This window comes from Pseudonaja textilis, chromosome 6 (assembly GCF_049901715.1).
Source record: "Pseudonaja textilis isolate UNSWEBS1 chromosome 6, rPseTex1.2, whole genome shotgun sequence".
NCBI classification, from domain to species: domain Eukaryota; kingdom Metazoa; phylum Chordata; class Lepidosauria; order Squamata; family Elapidae; genus Pseudonaja; species Pseudonaja textilis.
The window spans coordinates 17,276,361-17,296,202 of record NC_141995.1 but is presented as its reverse complement, the minus strand read 5'-3'; the positions used below and the strand labels follow the sequence as shown (position 1 = coordinate 17,296,202).

Here is a 19,842-nt window from a genome sequence, read left to right as displayed (position 1 = left end):
ACATATAAGTAAAACTCCTTCTCACTTGAATATTTTTTATGGCTTCTAAAATGGCCCTATAGTTGGGTATTTATCCCATTTAGGGCTGCCTTTGGGCTTAATAGGAGCTGGGGAGGAAACTTCTATTATCTGATGTAATGGGGTTGCAGTGGGCCTTGTTTGGGAGCCGGGAGCATCAATTTGGGTATGATAGGATTAGCAATAAGTGAAGCTGGGCTTGATCCTGGTCACATAAAGGAAGAAGAGGTGTCGCTTCCATTTCTCCATCACACTAAATCCTCCTTTAGATTTCAAATCTGACTGTAGCAATAACTAACTTAGGTTGACTTGTAAAATGACTCATGTTCACAACAAATAGGTTTATCAAACAATCATAACAAATGCAGTGCACAGCACAGTCCAAAATGTTGCATGAAACAAGCATTTAATATTACCCACAAAACATAACACACATTTAAGGCCAGGAGTTATGCCTGTTGTATAACATCATTACTCCCTTGGGAACATAAAAACGAAGGTACTCTATGACAAACATAGAGGCAGCTTCTGCTCAATGTAATTAGTGTCTCCTGTGATGTGCATTGTGATAGTGTGATGGTTAACCAAAGGCGGATGCTAAATACAGGCAATGCCTATTATGGATGGATTGCACGGTAACAATATATCATGTTTACTTCTGGCACATTCAATTATTGAAATGCTTAATAAACTGCATCATTTAAACATTAGTCTTGAGTTCTAAACTACTTCATTGGTTTTATTTTAATACCAATGTTTGGTACATTAAATAACTTAAATGGATATACAGCTGGATATTTAATAATTTTGTTTCTTCTTGTACTATACAGTAAACTATGGCAAGTCATATCAAATAGAAATTTCCACAAGCAAGTAATACAATGGGGGAACAAGAAGAAGCAAATACACTTGAAACTATGTCCCTAAATAATTCTTGTCTTCAAGGTAGCTCTCTATTCCTGATGTTGTCCAGAAGATTTTGAGCTTCTTGGACGCCATGACCAGCTGCGACATTTAGGAGTTTTTCTACATCCCTGGAAGAGATTAAATTAGTTGTATAGAGAATGGCAGAGAATGAGCAATTCTGTCCTGACGTAGCTTCTTTATTATTTCTAATACTAGAATCCATCTCTATTTTCTTATTGCACTGTCTCTTTCCTGTGTCTCCATTATCTACTGAATTACTATATTTTGAGAAGTATCACTTGACATTCAGAGAAAATGCAGTACGGTGGTAGTTTGAGTCATCTCGAGATATATATATATATATATATATATATATATATATATATATATATATATAATTTTTTTTCAATATCTCTCTTTTACATGAGATGTGTTTATACACTGAATGTTGTATAAACACATGTCAAACCGAGGTTTGCTACTTTAGAAGTATCAAATCATTCTGAGCAGTAGTGGGTTTCCAAATTTTTTCCTATTGGTTTGGAGAGAGCGCTTTGCGCATGTGTGCGCAGGGCTCAAAGATTGCCCTCTGTATTAACGCTGGTGAGCTGTGCTGTTTTTTAGCTCAACTGAGGCGCAAATCAGCTGAGCTGAGAGGTAAGGGGCGGGGTGGGTGAGTGGGGCCAGCCAGAGGTGGTATTTGGTCATTTCCGCTACCGGTACACCACAACCAGTCCAAACCAGCTGAATACCACCTCTGATTCTGAGTTTTCCATGCACGCTATGCTGAATAGAAGTCCCAACCTTGCCTCTCTACAAGAGAAAGGGGCAAACTTTGGCCCATGATCTGTTTTAATGCTCTTTGCAAGGAACTAGTAGATTTCTGTCAAAAACCAGTGAATATCGTTGTGACTAGTTATGATGGAAGAAGGCAAAAACTTCTGGTCCTTCATAAACTCAGCATTCACAGGAATGCACTTGCAGCAGCTTGCCTCCAGATCCCCTTTTTTTGCATTTGAAAAGACTGAGCATATGGCATTTCTCTGTCTCCCAGCAAGCATGATTTCCACAAAGCAGTGAAAATAATACAATGCTTGCTGTCTACTAAGGACCATTCACATGCCCCAATGAGATAGTGCTTGATCTGTGCCTTTCCTGGTCACTTGCTTGTCACTTGCTATTTGAAGGAGAGAGAAAAAATGTCAGCAAGAAGAGAAGGAGGAACCTAAAAACAAAATGGCTTCCCTTCCTTTGTATACAGGTAGCCCTAGACTTACAACAGCTCATTTAATGACCATTTGAAGTTACAGCGGCACTGAAAAAAGACTATTTTTGACTTATGACTGTTTTTCATACTTACGACCGTTGTAACATCCCCATGGTCATGTGATATACATTTGGATTCTTGACAACTGACTTACATTTATGACGGTTGTGACAAGCCAAGTCTATGGGGAAACCAGATTCACTCAACAACCGGGTTACTAATTTAACAACTGCCACAATTCACTTAACAAATGGGGCAAGAAAAGTCATAAAATGGGGCAAGACTCACTGAACGAATTTCTCTCACTTAGCAACTTAAATTTGGGGCTCAATTGTGGTCATAAGTTGAGGACTAGCTGTATTTTGCATTTGCTTCGGCCTTGTGTACTCTTGGCACAGATTTCAGCCTAGGAATTCCCTCCTCCAGTGGGAGGAAAACAGGTTCCCCATTCTTGTTTTTGATGCTATATCAATTTGGCTATTAGTTTCTGAGAATTCTGAGAACAGAACTCCCACCAGAGCAGGAAGCAGTAGACATACCTGTCTTTAAGCCCAGTTGTCATATTCTTCAGTTTGCCAACAGCCAAATTAAAAGAGGAATGGGGGTGGCCTTTCTCAGCTGCTTGTCTGAAAAAGAGGAGGCAGACAGGCAATCGAAACCCCTATTTCTAAGAAATAGGATGGCTTTGTACTTCTCATCATGCTCCTATTTACTGACTTGTCATCTCTGGATAGTCAAGAATAATTGAGGACAGTAACAGAGCCAATATTGTAATCCTACAGCCCCACATGCAGTTTTTAACCCATAATGCAGAGTTGCACAATCTATAGTCCAGGGCTATTTGCATCTCCTTTCCAAAAGCCTAGCATACATTCTTAAAACAATCCAACAAATCCATTGTAATATTTAAGGGGGAAACATTATTAAATACATATGGAGCAGTAATCTTAGCTGCATTTAATTCCATCAATTTAAATTTAATTAATGTACATTTATATTAAACCCAATCATATTTTACTTTGTTCCTGGTCCCATCTCCACTTTTTGCAGTAGATTCCCCCCATTTTCAAAGGGAAAAATGTGATCGTCAGTGCAAAAAGAATTTTGCTGCTCCAGCTCAAAGGAAACTGATACATGAAGAATGTTAAAGTTGTTCTTCCAATAAAATGACAATGTCGATCCAACTTCTACATCACAGACCCTCACACTTTTCAAGACAAAAGAAGGAACACATCTGCCCCAGAGTTATTGCTACACTAAAATTATATTGCCTATACAAGACTGTGAAAGGAAAGGTGTTATGTCTTTCTTTGCAACTCATCTTCTTATTGGAGCTATTCAATGGTACAGTTTAAATAGTTCTAAACGGCTTTCAAATGGTAATGGAATAAATGTTAAATTGGAGACCCTCCCATTCTCTTTCAAGGTGTCTATTCCTAAGTGCTGCCAAAATTGAAAAAGAATTGTGGATGCAAAGCACTTTGGAATCATGTGTCTATTCTTCAAGATCTGTTCTAATAAACATACAGGAGAGTTAGGTGTAAACATTGAGGGCAAAAATTCGATATTAGATTACAAATCAAATTTACCCTAATTCACTTACCTGAACCACTGCATGGCCTTCTCTTCATTCTTTTCTACACCAATTCCTAGCAATGAAAGTCAGAAACAATAGAATAATTTGTTGTTGTTTCTTGCTCCTGTTTTATGAACTAGCAGCCTTCAACTAATACAACATGTGTGCTAAATATAGGAGTCAGAGTTTGTCTAGATCAGGGGTGTTAAACTCAATTTCATTGAGGGCTGCATTAGGGTTGTGTTTGACCTGGGGGGGGGATCGGTGTGGCCAACTTATCACCCATGTTGGGGGCACCTGTGGTGGCCCAAGCGCTCTACCAGTGAAAATGGGCTCCCAAGCTTCGTTTTCAGCTGCGACGGCCTCCTACAACCCTTTGGCAGCAAAAATGGAAATTGGGTGGGCTGCAAGGGCCTTGAGTTTGACACTCCTGGTCTATATGAAATACAGGCTTGCAGGCTAGATGTTCTTGGAAACTATGCAGGGTTTACTGCCTATGATAGGAGCCAGGTTCTTTGATAAAGTGATTGCTAAAATTTAAGATGTCAAATGTTGATATCCATTTCTGCAAGAAAAATGATAGTTTGTCCCATGGACCACAGTAGTTGTCAATGATAATACAGCACTCAGCTTGCCAGTGATTTAGAGCAAATTATTTTGGTAACCTTATGCTGTAGACTCCATTCCAGCTTTCTCTCATGATCTTTATATATAATTTAGATAGCAGAACTGCAACATCTCTTATACCTTTGAAGTATGTTAAAATCTTGTGGTTCACAAAACGACATGCACAATTGTTCTAAAGGCCATACCATAGTTTAGTTTTTGTATGCAAAGTATTGCATATTTTTCTGATACCTCAATTTAGAGAAGAATTGTAACCAGACTTGAAGCAGTGGCTCTTACCTCAAGGGAAGGAAAAGAAGGCTATGACAATTTTGACTGAAGTCCTGTAAGCCAAATGAATCTAATGAGTTGCATTTGGTCTTTGTCTGAAATTTCCCCATAAATGATAGAAAGTATATATTCATCTCCCCAATAATGCTGTGTTGGGAAAATTTATAAATCCTGTCTAATTGAACACTTGCCATAAGTTTCAGGAACCATGATTCTATTAAATCTTTAAGACAGCCAATAATATTAATGACCGATGTGCTAGAATGCTATTCACAATTTTCTTTCTATATATATAAAATACAGATAGGAGAAATTCAGATATGCAACTACTGATCTGTGAACCTCACAATTATGTCTCCTTTTCAATATTTATGTTTCAGCATAATATGTGAAAACAGCCAATCTACTTCAATCATAAACATACATGAAAACCAGGAATCACAAATTAAGGTAATGAATAAATAAAATTCCAATTTTCCAGAATGTATTTAAATGTGAAAATAATTTATATTTCAGTCATGCCAAGGTCCATAAAAAGAAACAAAGATCTCTCATGTGTATCATTTTCACAATTCCAAAGGCTGAAAACATGGGTTAAGGATTGGTCACTTCTCAAGTCAGATTTACCTTTCAAGTATCTCTGTCCCACAATATGCTGGGCATTGGGATATCCAAGATGAGCATACATGTGAGCCACATGGAAATGGAAGTTTTCATAACACAGCAAGATATAAAGGAGCAGGAAAATGGACCCAACAATAGCCATCAGCTATAAAAATAAAATAAAATAAAATAAATTGAAGTAGCCTGAAGTTTTCTATAGATTTTTTTTGTTCTCATTTCTATGATATATTCTCACTTCTCTTCCTTATATCACAAAAGCATGGGGATAGGCCAATGGACTATTTTTCTGGAGAGAATAATCCATTTTAAGGACTTAAAGTTGTACCCAGATCATTTGTCACAGGCTGCATCTAAACTAAAGTGAGATGTGTTGCATTTCCAGAGAAAAAACAACATTTCTAAATATGTGCCCACAGATATTCAAAAGTCATGAAAAATCTGTGTTTGTGTGGTATGTGTGTGTGTGTATATATACTTTTGAAACAGAACTGATTCCTGCAGACGGAAGGTTTCTGGAAGTGGTTTGCCATTATCTTCTTCAGAGTAACTAGCCCAAAGTCACACAGAAGGCTTTGTAGCTAAAACAGGGTTAGAACTCAACTAAAGCATAAATTACCACCTTCAAGTATTGCCACAATAAAGTTCCTCTCCACGGCTCCTGAGGAACTGAGAATGCGGTCCTGAGCAACTATATCTCTAGGCCCAATGTAAAACTGGTTTATAATATTTATCCAAGGCTCCAGTGTACCAACAGAATGTATCTTTTGATACAAAATGAAATTATTTATCCGGAACTACTATTTCCTTGTGTATGAACAGAGCAAAATTAGGCTTTCTGATTTTACTTTGCAAGAAAGCAACAGCAGTGATTCCTTTGAATCAGGGATAAATGCCTTCATCATAATAAATTTCAGTTTTATTACCTCTGATTTTTTTTTTATCTTTTATTTATTATCTCAGTAGCTGGGACTGAAAAGACCCAAACTCATGCATTATAGGCTTCCCATACAGGTTTGAGATCTTAATGCAGTTAATATGGTTACTGAACAATTGAAAAATAGACAAAGGAACTGATCTCTGGTGCAAATTGGCAAGGGTGTTGCAGAAGTTTCTAACTGGAAGAAATCAAAATAAATAAAGTAAATAGGGGCTTAAATTAAACAGAGGATTAAGAAACATATTGTTAAACAGCATTAAAACAGAACTGGTCCCACAGAATACAGATGAAATATCAGTGAAACAGGTACAGTAACAGCTACAGTAAATTTAGCCTGAAGAACAGTGGCCAGCAAAAATTCAAGGAAACAGCCTAAAAAGAGGGAGCATAAGAATACAAAAGGAGCAAGAAACAAAGCTTTAAAGCAAGACACAGAAAGGAGGAAAGCAACTAAAATCCCATTTCCTGCAGCTAATAAGGGGAGAGGGCACATTAAAGTCTTCAAAAAACTCAGAAATATAAATTGACATTTGTTGGTCAGTGTGGGAAGAGAGAAGGGCAGGCAAGGTTTTTTTTAGGAGGAAATCACCCACTAATTGGCTGGTGGAGGCCAGAGACTTGAAGAGAAGGAAAATTGAAGGATTTAGATGAGGATAACCAAACAGCAGGAATAGCCTAAAATTGCTCAGACTTTTGTAGTGAAAGGAATTGCTATGGGCATTTTGCAAGGGAGGGAAAAGAATATAAATACGTACCATATTTTAAAAATGCAATTGCACTTTTAATGAGACTGTCCAGCCTGTAATATACAATATAATCTGAGGAACCTCTTTTTTTACAAGTTAAAAAGAGATGCACTGAGCTTAATATCGTAGGGTCCTTTAAAGGTATTGTTGGAAGAAATATCCATCTGGTTCAGTTCCAAGTGGGGAGAAAGACAATGGAAACATGGAGGCTGTTTGTAAAGAGAGTTTATTGATGAATAGAACCACATGGGTTTGAAGTCCTGGTGCAGCTGAACACATGGAGTGGACAGAAAAAGGTATTTATATCCTCTCTTGGGCCTTTTCCTTGAGCTTCCTGTTCCTTTGCAAGAAATGTATTCTGCTTATCAGACTCCCAGGGGAATATGCAGGGGTCATAGCTGAGGTTGTCTGAGATAAGTTTGGTTGAACCTTGCTGGGTGATGCAATGAAGGGGCTTGGTTAGGACATATGATGAGCTCTGCTGATAGATAATCCTATTATGTCCTGGAGGGTCGTGTCTTAATCCCATCATCCTGGAGCTGAAGGTCTAATTGTCTTGTAGATAGGATGGCTCCGTCTTTCTATATGGGCCCCAACATCTGCTGGGAGCAGGGAGCTGCTCTTTGTCTTTAAAAACATGTTTCTCCTTTTCTCATCCAGAGAAATATAATATTCTGCCTTTTTAATATTTCCTAGAATATTTCATTCTTCTAGGAGAGGGGTGAGGGCCAACTTTCTACAGTATATTTGTAACTGTGAGATGTTACCTATTTCTGTATATCAGTATGGTTGCAGCTTTTCCCATACAAGTAGTAATATTGTACTTGGTGTCCAAAATTAAATGATTTTTTTTCTGTCTCTCATTGGACCCCCCCAGGAAATTGCCCCTTATCGTGGCCATGCCAGATAAAGATCTGTTTAAAGTGAATTGTATAGGAGTGGAAAGGATCCTGACTGGAAGATCTCTGAAGAAGTCAATTTCTCAAATGCAGAGCAGCATTTTGGATACTATTGTAGATTTGTTTGGTTTTATTTCTTCTTTCGTGAAACAGGGTTTGTTTTTGTTTTAAGTATCCCTACATGAGAAGACAAATGGAAGAATAGATGGATAGTTTTGTTTTAGGCAGAGTAACTGTGATCTGTTTTCTCCATGTAATAAAAAAAATGGGCCATTCACACTGCTTTTGTACAGATTGTTGATGGGTTAGTTTATCACATATTCGCAGGCAGCGGCTGACAATTTATTGGAAGCCAAACAGTATCACAGCTAGAAAATCTCCACCTTCTACAATGGTTTAAATACCCACTTGATAGCCTCTGGCCAAATAAAAGTCAACTGTCTTTTTAAGCCTGACAAGTTGTGTTTTTAATCACCGTGTGCCTGGTTATCAGCAATGAGCTCTTGTAACAGAAAACACTGTCCTAGGGAACAGATGTCACATTGAATAGAGTTTTTTTATGCTTTAAAATTGGTTGTAATGTTTCTTCTGCAACTTTTGGATCCCTCCAGAAAGTTGTTTGAGATATTTACATACATTCAATCTAGGGATAGCTTGAAATATATTCTGTTTGTTTGTTTGCTTGCTTGCTTGACATGGACACTGCCTGATTCCAATTGAATCTGGACTTTTTACAAATTAAAAATAAACAGCTGTATATAATCTAAATAAAAATCAATGTACAAGTTGGTAAATCTAGCTGATAATATTCATATACTCAGGAGTAGGATTCCACTGGTATAACAACCGGTTCGCTGATCGCACACTTTGTGCATGCACGCCCCAAATGCACACTCCGCATGCGCGCTCCGTGTTTAAAAGGGCTCTAATACTTACCTTCTACAGCAGTCCCTGTGAATAAAACAGGTGAGGCACAGCAAACCGCTTTACCACACGAATCAGCTGTGCTCTAAAAAAAAAGAAATAAAGCACAGGAAAAAGCAGCAGCGGGCGGGCCCACATGCTCATCGCAGAAAGCCGGTTTGCTTCCAGCTGATCTTCGGAGCAAGGGGTTCCCCCAAACCGGTCCAAACCAGTAGAATCCTACTCTTGCATATATCCTACAAAGAGCTTCGGCTACCAAGCCCTAAGCCTGAGAGAACAGCCAAGACTTTAAAACCCTCCCTCATCTTACATGAAAAGAGATATCTATGGTGCATTTGTAAAATAAATGCTTCTTCTCGGCAGCTCATGTGTGATCTATATTTCATTTTCAGCTTTCCTTGGGTTTAGGAGCATTATGGGTACAGCATTGCCAGAATATCTAGATAAGATGGTCCGAAGGCAATCAATTGAAAAGTAAGGGGCAGAGTTCCATGGACCTATGGTTGTTTTCATGCAAAACTCATGCTCTACAGTTGAGCATCTGTCATTCTGCATCAAAGTTCTGACACCTCTAAAGAAAACTGAGAAAGCTTCTTGTTGGAAAATCCTAGTATATTAATTCTAGTCAATATGGAGATCAGAAGTTGGCTTCTTTTCTGACCTGGGTGCCATCAATTAATCTTCTGCAATAGCCTAGCCTTACCCCCACCCTAAAACTATATCCAAAATCTTGTAAGATTCCCAAATCGCAAGATTTTCAATCTTTGTTCTTGAAATCCTTTGAAACCTCATGAAAAAGGCAAAGAGCTGGTAAGATTTTTGTAATTTTTGTGAATGCTGTTTTTAATTTATAATTATTTGAACTTAATCTGAGAAACTCATGGAGAGCTTGGTTTTACAGATGGGTTAAACAAATCAATGGACTGATTTGGTATAAAGCAATGTCTTATACTTATGAGCAGTAGTTACTAGGAGTTCGGTCTGGTTTAGCTATCTAGCTCTCTCTCTATTTTGTATTCTCTGGGTGTGCTGGACTCTGATTTCTGTCTTCCTCAGCCAACGCAAATACCAGGTTGTTGGCTGGGATGATAAGAACTTTAATCCAAACTCATGTAGTGACAGGTTTTAGAAATGTGTCTGACAAGGACTATTAGGGATGCTAGCTAATAATTGGCAATCTGATCCAATATTTACAGCATCAACAGATATAAATGTGTCCTTTTCTAATGGAAAGTCTGTCAGTCTATTTACCAGGCAGACAAATGGACAGATAGACAAGGTAGATAAGACTATAATCTACAATTATGAATGAAAATACCAGTCAAAATTACAAATATTAATTGCGTATAATTAAAGTCCTTATTATGCTATAAATGCTGACTATCGGGGGAAATGGCTTGAAAATTGAAGATTTGGTAAGGGATACCAAAAAAAAAAAAAAGCCAAATGAAGTTACAGCTTCATCAGGTTCACTGATTCTATCTTGAACATTTCATGCACTTCAGTGTCAAATGTGGCCATCTCAGAAATCAGTAGGGGCCTGGGTTTTTATTAAATCTGAGCCCCAAATCACAATAAAAATGACAACACTTTAAACACAGTGTCCCAAATTATATGCCAAAACTTCAGTATTCTTAAAAACAAACGCTTTAATCTGACACATTCTTTAAACTTAAGCTCAGACTAGTAGGCTCTTTTGTCACCATTAGAATCCAGTTGATACTAAAATACTAAAAACATAAAGTTACAGGTGCCTTTGGACAGAGAGATTCCCCTATAATATCCACCACCATCCCAAATCCCAACAATGGTCACTCACCTCCCATTTGCTCCACTTAGAAGGTGAAGGTTTCTTAACCCTCTGGGGAAGATTAACTTCATTATTTCCTCGAGCGCCTGCCTGGCTGCCCGTTGTCTGCTTCCGCTGTACCGTTACTGATTTCATGTTCCTCCCTGCTCTTGCATGCTTATTATTAGCCAGCTTTTTACTCCAGGGAAGCATTGCCTGTCTCATCCTCCTCCTGTCGCTCCCATTCATGCTTCATACCCAATCCCTGCTCTTTTCTTAGCCACGCTTCTTGCTCTGATTTATAGCCAGCAAGAAAAATAAAATATAGGGTTCATCAAGGTGCACACAAATGAAACACCAGATTCATCACTTCTCTCTTTCCAGCAAGCAAGATTCCTATACCATTTTTTTCCCACCTGGGAAATAAAGCTTCCTGGATTCTGGGAAATTCATCAGGGGATTTATTTATTTAGCGTATGACAAATACATGGATTTATAGTGGTTCAAATGTTAATGTCCAGTCCACCCAGCCATTCAAGGACAGGGTGGTCTATGTTGAAAAAAATCAGACATCGGGCCGCTGCAAGCTCTTGATGGACATTTGGACACAATGTGATACATATTTTGTCGAAGAGCACCACAGTCACACTGAGGGGTAGAGACAACACCCCACTTAAACAATGAGTCCTGGCAGACACCATGTTGGGTACGGATCCTGTTCAGAGTTGACTAACGCTGGCGAGGAAGGTCAGAACCCGGCACCTTTTGTGTAGGGTCAGCTACAGAACTGCCTGTATCTGGGCTTTCAGCAGCCCATTTGTCTTTCCACTGTGTGTTGATGTCAAAGTTGATAGACAGCTGTTGAGCAAGTGCTAGAGAGGGCTTTCTGGATTTAAGCCTCAGGGATACTTGCGTGAGATAAATGCAAAATGATGGGCATAATCAAACTGTCCTGTCCAACAAGGGAAATAATCTTGTTTTCAGCAAGCTTCTAGACATTTTGGGGTTTACATTTTGTTCTGTAAGACATTTTTCAGCTTTACTCTGATTTCTTAATAAATACCAGGCAATCAATTAAATGGTAACTAATTAGATATCCATTAAAAAAAGATGTGAAACATACAGTTTTACATCAAGATAAAAGCAAGCTTTCCTTTGGCTTGAATTAAAATAATAGCCATTCTATTAATGTTCTAATAAGCGTGTATGTGCACAGTCATACACAATAGCTCTAACTGCATTGCTGCATTAAATTAAAAGTGAAATCTATGTATTAGTTATTGCCATAAACTTTCAGAGTCTTGGGCATTTTGGGGGAGCACGAGAGGATATTTAAAACCATAGTTATCTACTTTTTATTTTTTACTTATATGCTCAATTTTCATAGCCAGCCATGTCAGACAAGTGACTCTGAGCAGTGAACAATTATAAAATAAAATAAAATCAATACAAGCACCAATAAGTATTTTAAGTATTTGGCAGCCAAGTATTTATTTTTTTAGTTAATACACTATTCTACAACCTAGCATGAAAAAATTAAAATGTCTTCAAATCTTCTATATGCAAGACCAAACTTGAAATTTTAAAATATTGTTCTTACATATTCTTGCACTATACTTCACTTCCAGTTGAACAATAGAACTTCTTGATAGGAACGATTCCACAACTGAATCAATTACCTAGTGCGTGGCCAAAAATCAGCCTAGCAAACTTCAGACCAATACATCTTATTGAAAAGCATACACTTGTGTGAACTGGAATGAAATTTAACAACTTGAATGTATAAAACACTCATTGTTTAAACAAGTGTCATAAACCTTTTGATGTATTTAAATTAGGCAACCTCTCCTTTGATTGTGCTGGTAAAATTTCTTTATTATTTGCTCATTTGAAATCAATCTTCTTGGAAGTCATAAGGCTTTGATATTACTTTGTCCTTTTTTTAAAATCTTGATGTCAAATTTGTGTCCATTAATTCTTTTGAGAACATCCATCCTGTTAGTCCTACTAGAATTCAGAGGAGGGTATTGCTGTTAAACAATGGTATATATTACACTAGAGAAAGAATATGTGAAGGCATCTTGAACCTTGGATGTGAAGTTATTGGGGCCTGTGATAGTGCTGTTGGTGTAAATGATGAGTTTCTTGTTGCTTGTGAGATTTCATTATTGGAGATTTTAAGACAGGAATGTTTAACAGCTGTCTCTTATCTCTGAATACAACAAAATGGTAGTCTATATAGCCTACAGATCCACTTTAAGTACTATTATTTCCTGTCTCTCTTTGTCCTTTCCTCTTCAAACAAGAGTGTCACTTCTTTATTTACTACCTGTCTTTCCCACTATGATGGTTGGACAAATTGGTCTCTTCCTTTGCTTCATTTTATTAACCTTACAACCTCGGTTAATTAATCTTAACCACCCTGACTCATGGGCTAGTTGGTTTCTTTTTCTCACACTAGCACCTTCCTTCCAATGTACTGGCTTACAATTGACCATACTTGTACTTTTCTTGGTGCCAAATAAAAGATGGCTTGTAATTGTTCTCATTTGGGATATCTTACAGCCCTGGTATTTTCTAGTGGTCTCCTGCCATGTCTGAATCTGCTTAGATTCCAGGCCCAGGCAAAATTAACCAGATGCTGCACCTGCTGAGACAATGATATATTTTCTTATAAATTTATCTGTACTTATTATTTAAAATTTATTTGCTTTTATCAGAGGTTTAGAGAGATGGTGGGAAATTGCCATATGCAAAGACCAATCTTCTCAATCAAGTGCCTTCAAGCTATACTGAGAGTGTAACTGGCTGGACTGTTAAATAGATAAGCTTCGACTGGTCACAGCTATCCAGGAGACATTTTGGATTCTATCTGAAAATGTCAGGTGCTGTACACAAATCTTTCTAAACACAAAGTGTATCAATCTACAATTAAGGTATAAGGTTCCTGACACAAAGTAGAGCTAAAAATTTTATAGTGATTAAGGCACTAGTGTAAGTGTAGGGAGACCACCATATTCATGTCTATCATTTGTCAGGGAAACACACTGGATGACTTTGGCCCAGTCACACTCTTTCTGCTAAAGACACAGTTTTGTTCTTGTGGCAAAAAAATGGAAACAATATATATTATGAATTCCTAAAGGATGGTACTAACAAACAACAAGCATAATAAAGTTTTCTTTTCAAGAGAGAGAAAACTAAAGTTAATGACTATAACTACTTACTTGAATGTCCAATATATTTTTAAGAAAGGCTCTAAACTAATCACCTTCAATCTATTTTTATTGCACTATATTGAATGTAGAGCAACTAATTAATGTACAAAGATTGGATTTGTGCAAACATACAAAATGGTTACTGGCTAATGTATTTCATCCAAGTTCAGCTCCAGATATATTTTATCTTCTGTGGAAAAAAGCTGAAACCTGGACTAGCATACACATACCTCTCCCCGTTGTTCACCACTATCCAGTAAGCATATAGGATGGGTTTCCCAGGACATGCTGATTCATACATGACCCAAACAGTGGTGGGATTCAAAAAATTTTTACTACCAGTTCTTTGGGTGTGGATTGGTGGGCGAGGCAGGGGAAGGATACTGTAAAATCTTCAGTCCGAGGTGGTATTTGCCAGTTCTCTGAACTACTCAAAATTCCCACTACCAGTTCTCCGGAACTGGTCAGAATCTGCTGAATACCACTCTGGACCCAACCCTATTTTAATTTGTACGCCATACAAACTTCAAGGGAGTATTGGAAGAAAAATCCAATCCAGTGCCAAGCTAGAATTTAAAATAAAAAAATCAATGAAGGCTGGCTGTAAGAAAACAAGATCTGTTTATTTGGTTTCCAGAAACTTCAGTGAAAGGAGCATGTTTCTGGGGTGGCTGACAAAATGGCTGAGTGATGGATGGATCTTTATAGGGTTCTGGGTTTGTTTTTTGTTTTTTTGAGATGTTCCAGGGGGTTGTGCAAAATAGTGGGCCTTGTGTCTTTTACTATTTCAGTGGTGGTGAGTTAATCCTAATATGCCCTAAAAGTCATGTCCTATCCTTAGAATTTGGGTGGCGGGGATGTAAATCTTAATCCCATCCACTCCCACTGAGGGCTGTAACTGTGGCTGAAGGTGTTTTGTTTATGAATAGATTGGCCCAGTCTTTCTGAATGGATGCAAAACTTGCATTCCTAAAGATCAGCCTCTTCAAGCTTCTTACTTTGAAACTGTTTTCCTATGGCAGAAAGACTGGGGCTGCTTTCTGCTTTTGTTAAAAAAAATTCTCTATTTCTCCTTTGGGGAAATATTCTGTCTCTTTTTAATATTAAGAATATTTTAAGGAGGCCTTCCTACAGGAGTCTTATGTTTACAAACTGAAAGTTGATAAACATATCTCTAAAGAACTGGGTGTATCTTCAGTATCATTTGCTTTTTTCAATTTTGCTTTTTTAAAGAGTGATTTCCTCAAGTTCTGCTTTTTTACAAATGCGATTTGATGCTCACAAACTTGTTTTTACATCCCCACCAGAAATAGTTAAAATTGTGTCTTCTTACTTGATGGTGAAGGAGGAAGAGAAATGAAAAGGAGTCAAAAGAAGTATCCCATGTACGTTTTGTTGACTAAAAACAAAAGAGGAATGCTTCCCATGCTGCAGTGAACCTTAAAAGTCAGAGGACAAGAAGTACCAGATCTAAACTTATGCAGGAGAGATCCAACTAGAACTGAGGAGAAATTTCCTGACAGTGAGAACAATTGCCTCCAGAAACGGTGGCTGCCCCCATCATTGGAGGTTTTCAAAGAAAAGATGGGACAACATTTGCCTGGAATAGTACAGCATCTTCTGCTTGAACAGGCGGTTGGATCAAAGGCAACACTCACCCCCACCCAAAAAAAAAAAAAAAACCGGTCCCTGTTATTCTGCTGTTCGAGGTCTGGGTCAAACCAACCCGCCTCGCCACGCTGCTTATGTTCTCTAATGAGGGATGAAGCAGCGAAGGACTGGAAAAGAGGCGGAGCTTTCAAGCGGCGAGTCCGCACGAGTTTCTCCGAACACTTAACAGTCCGTGGGTTCTTTTTTTTTTTCCCGTCTCACTTCCTATTGGTCGACGGAGAGCGCAGGGAGAACCGCCCCTTCGGGGCGATTGGCTGGGCTTGAGAGCAGGGTTCCCGGATGTTGAGACGTTACAACGGGTATAAAGGGCTCGTCGAAGGCGGGAGAGGGTGCAGTTTTGAACTGGAGTCGTCGTCAAAGAGCAGCGGCGGCAATCAAAAGACCGGAAAGTAGTCGTCTTCGATTGGTCTAAAAACGATTCTCCTCCCGTGGGTGGACAGACCTCGTTGGAAAATGGTAAGATAACGGCTAAAAGGGACAATTTAGGAAGCTGGGGGCGCCCGGCTGAGCGGGCGGATTCTTCTCCCTCAAGGGCTCCTTTCAGAAGCGAGACAGCCTTGTGGGGGGAGTACTCCCAACAGAATTCAGGCTTGAACGAATTGGGGAGTGGGGGGGAAGCAAAGAGGGGCGCGGTCACGCACGCGGTACACCCTACTGCGGTGGTCGAGCGTTTTATAGTTCTTGAGGCGCATGCGCTCACAGCCGTGCTAAAGAGCGGCGGGCGCGTGCGCGGCGGCTATTTCAGCGGCGGGTGGGGGACGGCCGGCGTGGCTCCGCTCAATGCGCATGTCTCGTCTCCGCGCTTCCGAGGCTTTATTGGCTGAGGAACTCTGGGAGTTGTAGTCCACAAGTCTTAAAGTGGCCACGGTTGGAGCCCCCCTGCTCTAGATTTAAATGCCGAGGAACAGCCGCGTCATTCGTATCTTGTGCCTTTGCAAGGAAAAAGGGGCTCCTTTTCTCGGCGGCGGGAGGAAAGAATACATGGTGTTAGTGAGGGACGTTTCTCGTGTAAGGGATTTCCTTTCTTCCTCCCCAGGCTGGAGGAAAAGCTGGAAAGGACTCCGGGAAGACGAAAACCAAGACGGTATCCCGGTCACAGAGAGCCGGTTTACAGGTGGGTAGGGCACGCTAAGAGTTTAGGGTATTTGTTTTTCGCAGAGTCGAGCGTTTTTGCGTTTTCTGGCAAAAGGGAGGAAGCTAAAATATTAATCCTTTTAGAGCAGGGACCTCCAAACTTGGCAACTTTTAAGATTTGTGGACTTCACCTCCCAGAATCCCTCAGCTAGTCATGCTGGCTGGGCAATTCTGGGAGTTGAAGTCCACAAATCTTAAAGTTGCCAAGTTTGGAGACTCCTGTTTTAGAGTTGAACTAGTTGCTGGTGGGTTTTTTTTTAAGCTACATAGATTTGAAACAAGTACAATTGTTAATTGTTGTAATTAGGTACAATTAAAAGATGAACAGTGGTAAATGTTGTGTTTAAGTATTGAGCTTTTTTCTTCTTCTGAGTGTACAGTTTCCTGTTGGTCGTATTCACCGGCACCTGAAATCGAGGACAACAAGTCATGGGCGTGTGGGGGCTACAGCTGCCGTGTATAGTGCTGCTATCTTAGAGTACCTCACAGCTGAGGTGAGAGCTTGGTTTGGGTAAAAGCATCTTACAATTGTAGGACCTATAGGATGTTGTTGTATTTTACCTTTTATTTCAAGTAGAATAGCTGTATTTGTTACATTATTTACTGAATTTTTCTGGTCCGAAAGACAAGCTATAGTTATCCTAGAGCAGCATACAAGCAATATAAATCAATGCAAATAAAAGCAAATATTGTTTCAAAGGTCTCTAAGCATTTTTCTCTTGGCATAACTGATATAACTTGAGATAATAAAGGGAGAAATTCAGTGGAGAAAAAAACCCAAATTGAAATACAAAAGGGGATTGAAAAACACTATGGTATATGGACTCCCAAAATATAGAGTAACTGAATATATTGTTGATATTGGTTATTAAAATCCAGGTGTAGTTGTCTACCAATTTACAAGCACTCATCAATGTAAGATAACTTTGGCTAATTGTCACTTTTGGACTTCAAATTTTGGATTTCTGCCAAATTGTTAGTTTGCAGAACCAAATCTTTAAATGTTTTGGTTATTTAAAGCTTTAGATTAAAAAATATAAGATGGCAGCCCTAGTGTCTGTCCTCAATAGCTCCCACTGCAGTATATTCTCTGACTTATCTATTCCTAAACTTCTGTTTCCTTCTGCAAACACTAATATCAGTTTTTTTTCCATTCTTTACTACCCGAAATCACTGTTCAAAGCAAAACAGCCATGGTTGGTTGGTTTGTGTGCATATACAACAAAATACCCAAAACATATTTTTCAATGTGGCATGCACTACTGAAAATCACTGTTCCATAGGATGTTCTGCACATTCATATGCTATACTGATGATTGCCTTATTGCATTACCATAGCTCAGGGGAAATGTATCACTCTCCAAGTTCCTTTCCAGCATTTCTGATACGTTCCAGGACCATCGACTGTCAAGACATCATTTGTTGTGGATACCAGCTTCCTTAACTTTTCCATAGGTCTCTACAATGAAGGCATGGTTTTAAATGGGATGCTTTGCAATTAACAATTTGTCTTGGTGTCATCTCTATAGGTTCTTGAGCTGGCAGGGAACGCATCTAAAGATTTGAAGGTAAAGCGAATTACTCCTCGTCATTTACAGCTTGCAATAAGAGGTGATGAAGAACTGGATTCATTAATCAAAGCAACAATTGCTGGTGGAGGTATGTGTTAATTTTACTATTTTGTGGCATCTAGTTGATGCTTTAACCTAATGATTCTGTGCTTCTGTCACTTAACTGAATCTTTTCCTTTTTTTCTTTCAGGTGTAATTCCACATATTCATAAATCTCTCATTGGGAAAAAAGGTCAACAAAAAACAGTTTAAAGGATTACTTATTAGAACTTTCAAAAAGCTATGTTGTCCATTGTTAGTGGATTTCCAATGGACTTAATCTGTGAAATACAATTTTGCCTTTCTTTAATCTTGAAGATGGAACCCATCAAGCTTTCTAACCAAAATTCTGCATTGAAGTCTTAATCTTATTTAAGTGTTACATGGCTTCAGAGAAGCTATTGTCTGTAGTGGTTTTTGACTGTTTTAGATATGTTGGATTTTAATGGGATTCTTGACATTGTTGCTAATATGTAATTTTTAATGCATTGAGTACATTTATTGAATTATACTATGACATTTAAAACAGATTTGGACATCAGCATTGCTAATTAAATGAAATTATAAAAACTTGAATTATAAAGCTTTGATGTTAATCTCTTGTAGTTAAGAACAAAAAGTTCCAAAAGAAACAACAGTGTTTATGTCTTGTACAGAATCTGAAGGAGTTAAATGAATGGATTGCTTTAAGGCAGTATGTTTGAACCATTTTTAAGATGCTGACAATGTGTATGATTAGTTAGGTCAAGTTCTTGAAAAGTACTTTACAGTAAGCTATGTATATCGTTTAATTATTTGGTCCCCATTTCATGGAAGCTGCTGATCTTACTGAGTGCTAATGTGCATGCACTGTGCTAGCACACGTATAGATTAAAACCCTTGCAAAAACTGTTTCACGACCAATCACTGCCAAAGGAATCACATTAAGCCATATGACTTGTATGGTTTTGGTTAATGTGTAAAGCTAAGCATTGTGGCTTGTATGCCACATCTGACATGGGGTATTGTTCATGCTGTGCCTTCTAATGTTTTAAACTAATCTTCAGTACTTGCAGCTGTGTTGCTTCAGCTACCATTTGAAATAAGCATTGTTCAGATAATTCCATCCAGTTTACTGTATATTAAAATTGAAATTTCCAATTGAACTTCGTATGTTCAGTAAAAGGCTGTTCTGTCCCTTTCTTCACTCACCTAAAAATACATGCCTTAGAATGTATAATTTCAAAAAACTGACGTTTTGTTACATTTGTGTCCTGAGTTTCCTGGGAAGAGAGACTATATTACTTGAATTTACTGTATTTCTGCCTTGTCAATGCTGTATGTCATATAATAGATCATTAATTTCTTTACAGAAAAATGTACATTCTAAGTTTATTAAATTAAAACCAAATCATAAATCTTAAATATTTCTATACAGCATCAGTTAGTTTAGATTAAGTTGTTGCTAAAAGATTTTTAACCATGATGGTTGTATTGACCCCAAATTAATGAGTTGGAAAAATGAAACAGGTATTACTTTACCTGTTCTAGTGGGCATCATCTATAATGTACAAATAAAGTTACTGAAAAATATTTTCAATTGTGATGCTTACTTCACAAAGAAGCAAAGAGCTTTGATTTCAGCAT

General features: G+C 38.3%; 2 protein-coding genes across 2 annotated transcripts; one reads left to right on the top strand and one right to left on the bottom strand.

Annotated features, from left to right (window-relative positions):
• Positions 1 to 410: 410 nt before the first annotated feature.
• On the bottom strand, positions 411 to 10,808 carry LOC113434627 (uncharacterized). The gene is made up of 5 exons (XM_087935935.1): positions 10,614 to 10,808; positions 5,292 to 5,433; positions 3,795 to 3,840; positions 2,731 to 2,817; positions 411 to 1,052 (listed from the first exon to the last, which is right to left on the bottom strand). The coding sequence occupies exons 1-5, from the start codon at positions 10,806 to 10,808 to the stop codon at positions 959 to 961; spliced, it is 564 nt and encodes a 187-aa protein (XP_087792061.1). The 3' UTR covers positions 411 to 958.
• A 4,920-nt stretch (positions 10,809 to 15,728) lies between these two features.
• On the top strand, positions 15,729 to 19,788 carry H2AZ1 (H2A.Z variant histone 1). Its single transcript, XM_026698285.2, has 5 exons — positions 15,729 to 15,928; positions 16,509 to 16,586; positions 16,987 to 17,100; positions 18,136 to 18,265; positions 18,368 to 19,788. The coding sequence occupies exons 1-5, from the start codon at positions 15,926 to 15,928 to the stop codon at positions 18,427 to 18,429; spliced, it is 387 nt and encodes a 128-aa protein (XP_026554070.1). The 5' UTR covers positions 15,729 to 15,925; the 3' UTR covers positions 18,430 to 19,788.
• Positions 19,789 to 19,842: the final 54 nt, after the last annotated feature.

Excerpts from the sequence above, each read along its gene's own strand:
- H2AZ1 (XM_026698285.2), top strand. Across the intron at positions 16,587-16,986 it reads CACAGAGAGCCGGTTTACAG|TTTCCTGTTGGTCGTATTCA; the intron begins GTGGGTAGGGCA and ends CTGAGTGTACAG. Across the intron at positions 18,266-18,367 it reads AGCAACAATTGCTGGTGGAG|GTGTAATTCCACATATTCAT; the intron begins GTATGTGTTAAT and ends TTTTTCTTTCAG.
- LOC113434627 (XM_087935935.1), bottom strand. The coding sequence starts at position 10,808 with ATGAGACAGGCAATGCTTCCCTGGAGTAAAAAGCTGGCTAATAATAAG. Across the intron at positions 2,818-3,794 it reads AAGGCCATGCAGTGGTTCAG|ACAAGCAGCTGAGAAAGGCC; the intron begins GTAAGTGAATTA and ends CCTCTTTTTCAG. Across the intron at positions 1,053-2,730 it reads ACAACTGGGCTTAAAGACAG|GGATGTAGAAAAACTCCTAA; the intron begins GTATGTCTACTG and ends AATCTCTTCCAG.